The 14176-nt window shown below is 33.1% G+C and overlaps 1 protein-coding gene across 2 annotated transcripts in view; it reads left to right on the top strand.

Moving 5' to 3' along the window:
- The window catches only part of LOC124366438 (solute carrier family 2, facilitated glucose transporter member 8-like), a 33661-nt gene extending 23229 nt beyond the window's left edge, over positions 1 to 10432 (top strand). For both annotated transcript variants that reach the window (XM_046822995.1, XM_046822996.1), the window contains exons 6-7: positions 6401 to 6515; positions 9826 to 10432. In XM_046822995.1, coding sequence (XP_046678951.1) covers positions 6401 to 6515; positions 9826 to 10073 — 363 coding nt within the window. In that variant the 3' untranslated portion in view covers positions 10074 to 10432. The remainder of the gene's footprint in view (positions 1 to 6400; positions 6516 to 9825) is intronic.
- Positions 10433 to 14176: the final 3744 nt, after the last annotated feature.

Below are 14176 nucleotides of genomic sequence, written 5' to 3'. Positions count from 1 at the left end.
CTTTTCTTTCGACTTCTTGTCGTAATGCTTCTTTTGAGCTTTCCTTGCCTTTTCCTGGCAGTGTTTCGATATTTCTTGAATCTCTTTTAATCTGGTTCGTAGATCTTCTACGTAATCTGAGTTAGACATCTGTGTCCTCAGTTATAGTGAGATCTGCTTCTAAGGGTGTTTCCATCTTCTTTCCGTACACCATTTCAAAAGGTGTGTACCCTGTACACTCGTGTTCTTGGCTGTTGTATGCCATGTTGATCATGGGTAACAGTTCGTCCCAGTCTGACTGGTTTTTGTTGACAAAGTGGCTCAGCATTTTAGGGATGGTTCGTCGGTGTACTCTCTCTGTCCGTCCGTTACTCATAGGGTGGTAAGCAGTCGTCTGTAATTTTTTTTATTTTCAGTAGTTTGCAAACACTCTGAATCAGTTCTGATGTGAAATTTTTCCCTTGGTCTGTAATTAATTCTTTTGGTACTCCGATTGACGTTATAACTTTTCTGAACAAATGCTCGTGCTATGGTTTCAGCTGTTTGATCTGGTAATGCTATAAATATTCCGAATCTTGTGAAATGGTCGATAACAGTTAATATGTACTTGTTATTTGATCTAGTTAACGGTAAGGGACCTACTATGTCGCATGCTAATCTATAACCAAATTCACTCTCACTTCTTGAAACTTCCCTAATGGTGCTTTTTGATTTTCCATAGTCTGTTCGTCTGTTGCATGAGTCACATGATCGTACGAATGCTGTTACATCTGCTCTCATTTTTGGCCAGTAGAATTTATCTTGAATTCTTAATATGGTCTTCTTTATTCCTCCATGTCCACTCGTTGGCAAATCATGATGTAGTCGTATTACTTTCTCTCTCCAATTCTCTTGGTATTACAATTAATTTTTCATCTTCTTTCTTGAAGTACACTACTCCTTGGGGGACTTGTTTTGAAATGTTCATGCATTTTCAGTTTTTGACATTCTTTATCTTTCTTTTTGAGCTGCTTTAATCGCGTCTATATCTAATAAAGGTAACTTTTCACACTCGTTTTTTATATACTACTCTACTTAGACAATCTGCATTTTTGTTTTTCACACCGGGTTTGGTGGTAAACTTTGTAGTCATACTCGGCTAATTTCAAAGCCCATCTGGTTAATCTACTTGAAGGATCTTTTAATGATAGTAACCATTTGATTGCACTGTGATCTGTGTAAAGAGAAAACGATCTTCCATAAAGATAACATCTGAAGTAATTTAACTGCCCAAACTACAGCTAATAACTCTCTCTCGGTTACACTGTAGTTCTGTTCTGCGGAATTCAACTGTCTTGATGCATACGCTATAGGATGTTCTACACCGTTTATTTCCTGTCCTAGCACTGCACCAATCGCTACGTTGCTGGCATCTGTGCTAAGAATGAAAGATTTTTGAAAAGTCTGGGTAGATCAACAAGGGTTCAGTGGTTAGTTTTTCTTTTAGTTTTTTGAAAGCGGTCTCACAATCTGGTGTCCAATTAAATTTTTCATTCTTTTTGATCAATTTAGTTAATGGTTTGGCTATGTCCGCAAAGTTTGGAACATGCCTTCTGTAGTAACTGCATAATCCAATGAATCCTCTGATTTCTTTCTCATTCTTTGGCTGAGGGAACTCCTTTACAGCTTCAATCTTTTTCGGACAAGGCTTTACTCTTGATTCGTGATTATATGTCCTAAAGAAATTAATTTCGGGTTTTGCAATTTGGCATTTCTTTAGCTGCACACTTAAGTTTACCTCCTTAAACCTCTCTAGCACGTCACTCAAATCTTGTGCATGCCTGTTCTATGGTCGGGCTGTAGACTAAGATGTCATCCATGTATGGTAAACAAGACTTTCCTTTCAGTCCTGATAAAGTGGTATCAATCAACCTCTGGAAAACTGCAGGGGAGTTTTATAAGACCCATGGCATTCTGGTATATTCATAATGTCCTGTTGGAGTACTGAAAGCTGTTTTTCTCTTGGCTGTCAGGATGCATTTTAATTTGGAAGAATCCCGAATTCATATCTAGTGCAGTAAAGAATTTACTTCCACCAAGCATGTCAAGTGTTTCGTGGATATCTGGTAAAGGATAAACTTCTGGTACTGATGCATGAGTTCAGATCTCTGTAGTCGATGCACATTCTGTGAGTTACAACACCATCGGGACCAGGTTTCTTTGGCACTATGACCACTGGTGCTGACCCATGGTGATACACTCGGTATTATGATTCCTTTATCTAGTTGTTCCTCTATCAGATCTTGTATCACTTGTTTCTGTGCATGAGGCACTCCTGTATGGCCTTTTGTTAATGGGAGGGTGGTCTCCTGTGTTAATTTTGTGGCTTACTTTTGCTGTACATCCTAAATTTTCAATTCCTCAAGGCTAAACAAATTTCCAAATCGATGAAGTACGTTTCTAATCTTTGCTTTTTCTTCTGGTCTCAAATGCTCTATCTTTTCTTCTACATTTTCTTCTGAATTCGTCGCTTTTTTTAGATACTGTGTTGACCCTTTTTGGTTCTGTCGAATTCTTTGGTTTTAAATGAGGTTCTTCTAATTTACAGATCAAAGTGTTCTTGTACATTTACTAAATCTTCTGGGCTTGTATTAACTACTTTCGTCCAACAAGTTCCATTTCTTACTTTAGTTAGACTTCTGGCTAACATAAATTCCATGAATTTTTACAAGTGCTGGTTCTGTAATTACAACTTTGTTCTCAATTTCTTGCTTTCGTTGTTTCACATTTTTCCCCAATTTTTAGTTGTACTAACATTTCTGAACGGGCAGGTATGTTTGAGGTTAGTTCTGCAGTATGCTGGAAGATTTTCAGGCAAGTTTTCGTTTTCGTTAGGCTTCACTTGCGCGTTGATTGAGCGATCGGGTTCTACTTGGAAGGTTTGAGTTCGCTTGGTGGCTATACCAAGTCCACTCACACAATCATTCGTAGTTTCTTTGTCTCGTTCGTATAGGTTGACTTGCGTCACAACCTTCAATACTTAAGACATATCGTTCTAAATCAATGACAGCTCTTTTCCACCTAAGCATATCATACCCTATAACTGCAATATAATCGTCAGGCAAGTCTGCTACTATGAACGTACAACATCATTTCTGTGTCTCCCTAGCTTTATAGTCTGTTTTACTTGACCGTAGGTGTGCATTATGGCTCCTGTGATGCCAATGTACACGAACATCAGTCGGTGAGATAGGTCCTTTGGGTGACCGTTTTCTCTATCATCGAGGATTTGTGCCCCAGTATCAATTATTACTGGCCCATTGACACTCCCAATGGTTCCATGAGCTAGTAGTTCATAGTTGTTTTCCTGCTCAGTGATGTATGCAATTTTAGGTTTTTTCTTCGCCTGTCCAAAACCTTATCTTGTGTAGGTTCAGATTTACTTCCTCACGGGGTTGCCAGCGGCGCTTCTGGGTTCCCCGCTGTAGTTTAACGGTAGAGCGTTTCTTGAACTATAACCGCTTCCTGAAGGTTGACCTCTTTCGTTACCCGTGTTCTTTGTTCTGGCCCAGCAATTATCAGCCGTATGACCTTGCTTCTTGCAGAAGCTGCAGTGAGGACGTGTGGAGTTTGCCTTTGATTTACATTCTGATTCTCTGTGCCCTTTTCTACGGCAAATATCCACATTCCTTCATCTGCCTTGTCTGTAGAGCTTCTACATCTACAGTCTTTTGCTACGTGTCCTATCTTTCCACAATTGTAGCATTTACTTGTTAAATTGTTTCCAAAAACTTTTCCTTGGTTTTTCTTCAAAATGGATTTGGCCTTTTTTCTAAGTTATTTATTGCTATTGCGGTAGTCACTGCTTCTCTAAAAATTCTTTGGAAACTTAATCCCTTGTTTGTCTGCCAATTTCTCCGTAAAGTCCTCTGACAAAGGCTTCCATTGTTCTTCGGTCAGCTTCTTCTCTTAATACTCTATTTACTTCTTTCGTTATTGGTGGTTCTCAGTGTTTTGTCACTGACCCTCTTTACTCTGTCAGAGAATTGTTCGATAGTCTCTCCTTTATTTTGTCTGATGCTAGCTAACTGTTCAAAATAATAGTGATCTGGTAGGCTATCTCCAAACCTTTCTGTTAGAGCAGACTTAATTTCTTTAAGTGTTGTGGGCGTTTTTGCATTTTTTCAATCTGATTTTGAAAACTGTAGTGCACTACCAATTAACTTTAATTTCAATACTTGTAATGTTGTGTTTCGTTCCAATTGCTCAGTTCTCCTATGCCTTGAATGCTGTCGAAGAATGGCCTGAGTAGATCGGCTCTCTCTCCATCGTAGGGAGTAATGCTAGACACTAGCTCAAATGATGGCCTGCTTGCTGCTCCGATTGTCATATCCATAGCGGATGGTGACATTCCTGTTCTGTTCAGCACAGAATTTCCCGCGATGGTTTCGTCTATGCAGTCTTGAAGAGACCTGACTTTGGTTGAAATTGCATCAAAAGCCTCTTGAAATTCAATGGTTTTTCCTTCAAACGTTACTGTAGGAACTCATGATTGTTGATTTGTTATAATGATCTTAATAATCTAACATTTAATTTAGGAAACTCTACAAAATTTTACGAAGTTCGATTTAAAATATACGACTGAATTTATGACTAATAATACTATTTTTTCTTCAAAATCCCAAAAGTTTTCTATCAAAATAAATTTTCTGATAACCAATCAATGATTGATAGCCTATCTATACCCAATCCTATCAATCAATCATCATCAATTGATATTAGTGATAATAATCCATATACATCATATTAAAACTAATTAGTAGATTAGCAATGCCTAACCAATTAAACAATATCGATTTACACAGTACAAGTATACTAATGTGACGTATAGATTTTGAATAACGCACTGGAATAGCGTCTAACTTCAAATTAAAATTAATTTTAAAAACATAAATATTTCTCAATAACAACAATTATTTAAACCCAAAATATTAATTTTATCATAGCTATGACACTTTTGTTTTAAGGAGTGCTTTTACATTACAAAGATTTCATAAATAATTTTTTTATCTAGAAACATTGGCAATTCCTGAATATTATTTAACACAAGTATTCTTATCTTAATTTTTAAAATGAGAAATAGGTGCCCTGGAAGTGACGACCTGACATTGAAGTGCACATTGTTACTCCATGTTAGGAGCAATTTAATTTAATTTACTTGTTACTTAATAATTGATCACAAAATTAATAAGAAATTGTGCTATCATTCAATGCTGCATTCACTATTACACCACAGCACCTTTATTCTCTCTTATATCTATGTCTTATTTTATTATATAATTATTTAACGTAGAATATTTGATAAAATTTAGTTTTAAAGTGCAGCCAATGTTTCTTTATTATATTTATTTTAATTTCCAAATGTGAACAAAGGCTCACCAAATATCGCCGCCATTGTGACTGCCATGGTTGCTAAGGCTGTGTGACAGATGATGTTGGTTGTTGACAGCGTCACCACGATGTTGGTTGGTTTGCTCCGCTTCCGTCTCCATTGGCTGGCGACGTGATGAAGATGGCAAGATGGCGTCCTTTCTCGGGCGTCCTTTCTCGGCTTGGCGTCTTCACGTGTAGATTCCTTTATCCAATTCCATCGTCTTCCTGTTGCACGTTTTTACTCAAAATTTTGAAAAATCCAACTTGGAAACACTTTTCCTAAACTGTTAAAACTATACTTGGACACTGGATTACACTGTTTGAATAATTTTGATGTTCACGTGGTCACTTCGGCGTCGGGGGGAAAACAATCAACTGTACAGTTAAATTGTCCCAAAGTTACGCGATAATCCCACCGCTGCCACCAAATCTGTAACGCGCGACCGATTTGGGGATTAATTGGTATCCGCTGCCACCACCGGATGAATTCCGGAAAAAAGAAATAAAGTTTGTGCAACAACGTTTGAATTTTAAAAAAAACACCTGTTTATTAAAGATTAATTTATAGAAATCACACAATTTACATTGGATAAAAAGGGGTGAGAGCACTTCTGAATGATATAAAGTATTGAATTACATTACATTGAATTACACGGCAAATAAATTATTATTATTATTATTATTATTATTATTATTATTGAAAGAATTTAGAAAAGTTTTAAAATAGGGCAACAGAGAGTTACATGTCTACGAGTCTGAGGCCTGAACTAGACTAGCTTCCCAGCACACGCAGGTGCTGACTCTGCATTGTCAGCAGTCTTACTGCTGACCTCCTCAACAGTGCTGTACACTTTACAATTATTATGTCTTTAGTTAAATTTTACTAAATGAATGAAATTTTTATAAAACCAAATAAAGCATAATTTCTTGAATTATTGTTAATATTGGGTTCGGGTCGTTACAGTATTATACAATACACATAAAAGAATATTGTGGTTGTATTTTCAAGGTTTTGGCTGGTGTGTATTTCAATGATATGGAAAACGTGGAAGGACCGAGTTTCCAGCTAACGTCTTGGACTCTTACATCCTCTGTTTTACTACACTTAGCTACCTACCAAACAGGTAAAGCTCTAGTAAAATAGTAATTATGTTTGAATTTGGTCTTAAGTAGATTTTGTATGCAAAATTAGCCTGTTGCAATGTCCTTAAGGTAGCATTTAAGGAAACTTCTCCGAATATACATTCTGTCTATGATATATAAAGCGGTTAAGTTCATTGGCTAACTCGGTATGCCATTTCTTTCCAATATAGCAAGCCATTTAAACTTTAAAAAAATCCATGTCTTATTATTATGGACGTAAAGAAAAATAAAATGTTCTGGAATACTTATAAATTTCTTTAACCCTAGAAGTGTGGAACCAGCATATTTTATGTCGGTTGTAATTTATGTGTGTTGTGCGGAACCAGCATATTGTATGTCGGTTCAGTTTTTCATTAAAAATAATTATTTATCTTCAAACAATCACCATGTTTTTGTGTTTATATGTTACCATGTTTATATGTTTTTGGTATCATTGAAATTGTGAGATTCCACTCTACACTTTTAATATAAACTATTTTTCTAACTTCAATATTACGGTCGTGGTGAAATGTTTTCTGAAGAAGTCATCATTTGAGTTGAATTTCCGCGGGTGGCCGGGTCAAAGAAATACGTCATTTTCAACCAATCACAGCAAGTTACGTATTGCCTGCAAACAGTGCTGCCATATGTCAATAGACGCGAAATGAAATATTCTTTCTTCCAGTGCAAACAGAAAGTCATTAGAACGAATAGTTGATTTACTATAAATATTCTAAAAAGGGACAATTCTAAAGTTGTAAACCAGCATATTTTATGCAGGTTAGTATAATAACATTCACACAGTTATTTATTGTCAATAAAGAAAATAAAAAAAAAACAGTGTAAAGTGAAAGAAATGATCTACCGGTACAATCTTTCAGCGGTAAATTTAGTTCAGTAGGTATCCGGCAGTGCAAAACGAAAGAGATGAATCACGGCGTCGCATCAAGACCAACCCAACCCATCCCTGTCGGCCATTTTATTTCACCACGAGCTTATTTTTTTACCGATTTTCATAATTTAGGTCTCTATTTTTTTAGGTTGAAATACTCTACTGCATAAATGCATATGAAATGACAAAAACATTATAAAACAATGTTATTTTGAACTATAATATCTATTGTTTATATATTGTCAAAAATTTTACAATGCAAGGTTTTACGATATTTGACGCACAACATTTATTTTTTACTCAATTTAAAAAATTATTGAGCGTATTTCTTTCAAACATTATGTGCTAACATAATATAACAAGTAAAAAAATTAAAAAATTGTTTTCATATTTTTTTTTACATTGCAAACCAGATTATTTTTGATGAGTAAATTCTTCAACGTGCGACTGTTAACAAAAATGTTATAACTCACTTCCTTTTCAAAGTATCTGAACATATCTTATATTTTATTTTAGCCAAATAAACATACTTACAAAGTGTATATTCAAAAATTACATAAACATAAAGTATAAGTGAACATTTTTAGCTTGTTTCTGCCTTTTGTTACAAAATATTTTCATTTTCAAAATATTTTTTTTGTATGCTTATAATAAAATAACAGTTTATTTTGTTGTTGTTTACTTTTAGTGTTTTCTAATAGCATGTATAATTTACAATAGAAAACTATTTTTTATATAAATATATAGTCACATCTGGAGGTAAAAAAATGAAAAGCCCAAACCCTTGTACATTTTTATACATTTTCACTTTAGTAAAACAAAAATGGCAAAATTACAATTTTTGTTTTATAGAAATGTTTAATATATTTTCTAATTTGGCATAAAATTCTCTACATTTTATACATTAAACATTTTGACCTTACTTTAATATTTCAATACCTTACACAGGTCCAAATTTGAAATTTTCATATAAAACTTTTTGCAATTTCTCATTACGAGTATTTTCATAAAAATATATACTAAACCCAAGAATATCAAAACATTTATTCCTATTTCAAATAGTACTACTTCTGAGAAGAAAAACGATATATAACAATATATGTTTTCTTGATATTAAGTATTTTTTACGAATTTTTTAATAAACCCTTGCAACACGTCGAAAATGGACTGACGTTTTATCTTTGGTAACATGGACACACTTCTAGGGTTAAACAATCTGTAATTAATGAATCTTTTGTATCTCAAATGGATTTCAAGATATTGATTACATGTAAATCCCCTAAGAATTTCTCAATCACCAAGTGGTGAAAGAAATGCTAAAAATGGTGTCTAAACTTCGTACAAAAATTTGTTAAAAATATCTCATCTCATTGGCCAGTTTGGTATGACTTTCTACTCCAATATAGCTGGTGTTTAAATTTTTTAACTCACAAATCAGTTACTTAAGGATTTAGAGAAAAAATAAAACGTGTTCTGGAGACATTGCCTACGCCTTTTGTAATAAATAAGGTTTTAAAATATAAAAAACTATAAGAGGTGTTTGTGAAAATCAACTATGTACGCCTCCTAGAGGCAGATGTCTGACGACCACTTACATAAATACTGATAGATTGATAGTTAACCGGCTGAACAGTTGAAATTTTTAATAAACCTGATCCTTCTTTGAAAATTTTCCATATTGAATATGAATAATTTAATCCCTTTTAGAATCGAATGGCAGAATCCTGACGAAACACCAAGTGGGAGATAACTGCTGATACAGACCAGGCAGCAATTTTGACTTCTTCACAATCAGCAAAATTAAAACTAAACTATCTATATGATTGTCTTATAGTACAAAAGCTAATGAACCAAAATAATATTTTAAGTGTTTTTGACTTCTCAAATGTTGTTATGGATCGATACCTGTTATCATTGTTAGCTGCAATGCTTGCTATTAAAAAAATGGTTATATTTTACTTATTTGTGCATTATTTTGCATAATTATTGGTAATAATATAAGAATTTAATTGAATTTTTATAACATGTTGTTTCCACAGTAACATATTTCTAATTTTGTTATTTTTTTGCCAGCACATTTTTTATTTTTATTGAAATTTTTGTAAATTTTCATTTTACGAAAAATAATTCTATCAATTTTATTTGAAATTCACACAAAAAAAGGAACATTTTATATTGAATATTTTGGTACCATAAATGTACAAAGGATTATAAATAAAATAATTTGTTTCAAAACCTTCCCAACGCGATATACAGGTTTTTCCAGTATCTAAAAAATATTAGCGTGTACAATTTTATCTGTTTTCAAAAGAGTTAAGGAATACAGAAATATGGACATGTATTATCGCTGAGTGTTACAATCAAGCCTGATGCTACCGAAGGCCCTATAAGTTACATTGTATATAAAGTATTTTTTGCAGGTTTCGCAAACATCTGTCATGGCACGTATTCAATGTTCAGTACACAGAAGAAAGAAGTAGCAATCTCTACAGCAATGACAACTACATTCTTCTTCTCATCCATCGCAGTCTTCTTTTACTATCTTCTAGATGATCACTTGGGGTCAGCCGTCACAATGTGGATCTTCGCTTTCTTCTGTGTTGTTTCTGCATTAGTCAGTGTTACATTCATACCCGACAGTCTCAAATTTGATTTTTATGCTGACTAAAAACTTTTGAATTCTGCAACGTACCACTTCAAACAATTCTAATTTGTTAGATGCTCTTTACTATTTATAATATTTCTAATTTGTTAGGTGATCTTGATCCCACACTTCCACTCCATATATTATTTCACTTTTCCTCCTGGATTCTCATGTTTTTCTTCAACATAGATTTATAACTTTTAAGTCCCTATGAAAGTCCATAATATTTTGTTGAGAATTTTCGTTTAATTTTCAACATTTATTCCGTTTTCCTAATTTTTCCAGCCAAACACTTTATATTAAGCAAGAATTCTTTATTTTCCTCATCATAATTTTTGTTAAAATAAATTGTATTTATGGAAATAAAATTTTTGTTTATGTTATACTATGCATCATACTTTGCTAACAGGATTTCAGACATTTGTCATCGTTATAGATTATTAAAGGTATAACACTTTTCACAGATTGGAATCTATCTACACAAAGAGAATGGATTCCAATACTCAAAACGTTGTGTTATACCTTTTATAACATATAACGATGGCAAACGTCCGAAATCCGGTTATCCTTTCAAACCTTCCATCGTCAGTAACAAACTTTAAACAAAAAATACTTTACTAAACAGACAAAAATTATCTGACCTTATTCCTTTTTTTAGAAAAATTATTGTAGGTTACAAAAAATACTGTGTAAAGATTCACATAATTGGGAGAAGCAAATGTACATGCTTAACCCTCCGAGCGTCCATCATATTTCCCTAAATGTCCACCTGTTTTTATAGGTTTTGCAGTATTGTTTTGCATAATTCATAAAAAATCTTAAGAATGGTTTAAATATAGAGTATTATACATCATTTTTCTTGTAAAGAATCACAGAATGATTATATAAAAATTAAAATTAAAAAAAAAATTTCTTTTGCAACAACCTGTGAAAGGGAAACAAATATTTTAGAAAATTTTTTTAAATATAAAAGTATACACATGTTATTATTATATTACTTCTATAACAATTTCATAATAGGCAAATTAACACATGAACACATAAATATACAGGGTTATAGAGTTCTGTGAATATATTCATAATGTTATACAAACTTACATGGATATGCACAAATTTGAATTTTTGCCTATTTGGTATTGCTAAGTAACACAATACAATTTTCTACTGATGTTGGAGCAGGCTGAGGGGCTACTTCTTCTGGTGCTGTTCTTGTGAGTTCATCAATTAGAACCATCACAAATTTTCTTCTGGGTATGTTTTTTCAAATATAAGATGAAGGAGTCAAAAATTTCCATGTCAAGCGAGATTATAAAAGATCTTTTTCCAATAGCGAGTGGTGGTCCGTGAGCATGATATGTGATAGATGGATTTATCTTTCATGTCCACTCCACCCATGTATAAATTATACTGCTGTATCATGTATGGCTTTACAGCCTCACTGTGACTTTTGAACCCATAGGTCTTGGGCATGAAAAGCTGTTGACAAAAGGTATACTGGTTTTCGGGTTTTTTGTTTGTTTGTACCCTACGGCTAACACAGGCCCTCTTCTAAAATAAACACTCTGTTGTTATATTATTATAATATTGTATATATATATATATATATTAATATAATATTACACCAATAATAGTGCGGGTTGAATTAATTTGATCGGCAAGTGCCCGCCATCTTAAAATAAGATGGCGACGTTTTGCATTTAAAATTAAAAAATTAAATTAAAATAAGAAAGGTGCCGTCGACTTAAAACAAGTCTGCCGACGCTCGGAGGGTTAATAATTGCCGTCCAATCAATGTCATGTTATTTGTTTGTTCAGTCTATATTAGCTATTCTAGAAACATTTAGTTTAGTGCCTCTCACTATAACACAGTTTTTAAAGAGAACAATTTATTATTGTTTTCAACTCCAGGGTTGTTATAATGCCTATAGTAGGGTATTTGCCTTCCACTAACAACCCGGAAGTATCGTGTTAAATCCTGTTGTGACCATTGTTTCAAAGGATTTATTCCTTCATCAGACTATGAGAAGTGATGGACGGCTACGTCATTGTGTATAATATACAAATAAATGAACAACACAATACATATATGAAAACAATAATAACAAAATATACAATGTAATTCTAACACGATTGTGGGTGAACAAAAGTGTAGGTCACAATGGTAAGGGAATCACTGTGACAATTTAACTATAGGAGATAAAGAAATAACTCTTGATTAATTGGGAGTGCTGATGGCCAAGTGGTCTAAGACGTTGGACTTTGGATCTGAGTTAGAGACAGTGCAGGTTTGAATCCTGTCTGTGACCCTTGCACTTTTTATCAGTACCATCGACCTTGTACTGTATCGACTCTCCCCCTTATTCTGTTTGATAAGATCTTCGCACAGGCCAGTGGCCCATGAGGACGGGTAGAATAAGGCTTAAAAGGGGATCGGCTTCCCTTTTTTTTACAAAAGAAAGAAAAAGGAAAAAAAGATGGAAGGCAAGTGCCCTACTTTAAGTGCCAACTTATTAAAAAAAAATACCTATCTGGCAGTGCTTTAAGGGGTGGCCTCTTCCATAACCTATAATTCTCAATCAGTCTACCTTAAAACCCTAGAAGTGTCTATTAGACATTCTGGAGCGCATGTTGATTTTTGTATGTTTGACAGTCTCTTTGTAAATTTCATACAAAATCTTATATAAAGAGTTGCGTATACTTTTTTCCTGTTATGAACTAGGGAATAAAGCATAAGGCTATATAATTGTGAAGTAAAAACAAGGAGTTAGCTGGTGTAAAACACGTCAATTTTTACTAAAAAAAAACAACATACAACACCTCTACTTCAGACTCAATAAAATCTGTCATGTCATATTCCATTATAATGTCATGAATATCACTTTATCTACAAGGATCAGCCATTTGAAGTATTATGCACAATAGTGTATGATAAAACTTTGTTCGATTTGATTAAAAACATCCCAACAAAGAACAAAATTATTTGTTTATAGACAACAATCAGTTCTAAACAGAGATTAATCACATCTGGAAAACCACACAGATTGTCAACTAAAAACAGGATAAAAGAAAATCAAGACCACTACAACTTTCAATTAATGTATATAATTTAAAAATACAAACATTTAATGTTGTTTAAACTTTGGAATGCAAAAATTGTAAATTTATTTGTATGCATCTTTTTATTGTTCCTTATGTACATAGGAACAAACATGCCAGATTTAAAAATATCAAGTACCTGTACAACTGAGTTTTGATGTTTTTAATATTTGGTATTTGTGTAGTGCTCCACAGAATAATTCATAACTTAAAAAAAAAAAATAAAATAAATTAAAAAAAAGTAGTGGGATGATTTTTATTTTATTGTGTTGGGGGAAATATAAGATATGACAATATTTATTTGAATGATAAAATCTGTAAAAATTTTGAATTAAAGAAATTATACAAAAATGTAAAATTTTGTTAAATGTTAATAAAGAATAATTGTAGTTTTCCCTATGTAAGTAGGAAACAATTGTAACTTAAAAAGTTTTAAAATGTAAGTATCTGTAATACTGAGTATGGCTTTTTTTATAATTAGTGCAAAATATTGAAAATCTGCACTCGCACAAAAGTTGGCTCTTAAATTTGGCAAATAGCTTTTACCAGCTGTAACAAGATACATAATCTATGTTTATTTGATTTATAATGCATAAAATGAGACTAAGTACAATGTTATATATCAATATTTAAAAACAGAATAATAAATATTCGAAAAGCCGATCTAGTTGACCTACGTCACTCAAAGGGTTAATGTACAAGGTACCGCACTATATATAATTTTACACTCTATTTTTAATGTGTCACTTTAGTTTCAATGCAATTTCATGTGATTATTTCAAACAGCTGTCATTTTGAAATTCAAACTAATCTTTTACTTTGAGCCAAGTCAGTCTAGATGCAAAATCAGGCACTTTAGGGCGTATGTTTATTGACTTGCCAACGTTCTTGGAAAACTACACAAATTCTATTATGTATGCAGACGATACTGTTCTGCTATCTGCCCAAAAGGATGTTGAACAGCTGGAAATAAACTACATCTCATTTAATATGGCCAACAATATTGCAGATACAATGATCTAGTATTAAAA

Source organism: Homalodisca vitripennis, chromosome 7 (genome assembly GCF_021130785.1).
Source record: "Homalodisca vitripennis isolate AUS2020 chromosome 7, UT_GWSS_2.1, whole genome shotgun sequence".
Classification (NCBI taxonomy): Eukaryota; Metazoa; Arthropoda; class Insecta; order Hemiptera; family Cicadellidae; genus Homalodisca; species Homalodisca vitripennis.
The sequence above is the reverse complement of the archived record's forward strand: the minus strand, read 5'-3'. Positions and strand labels throughout refer to the sequence as shown.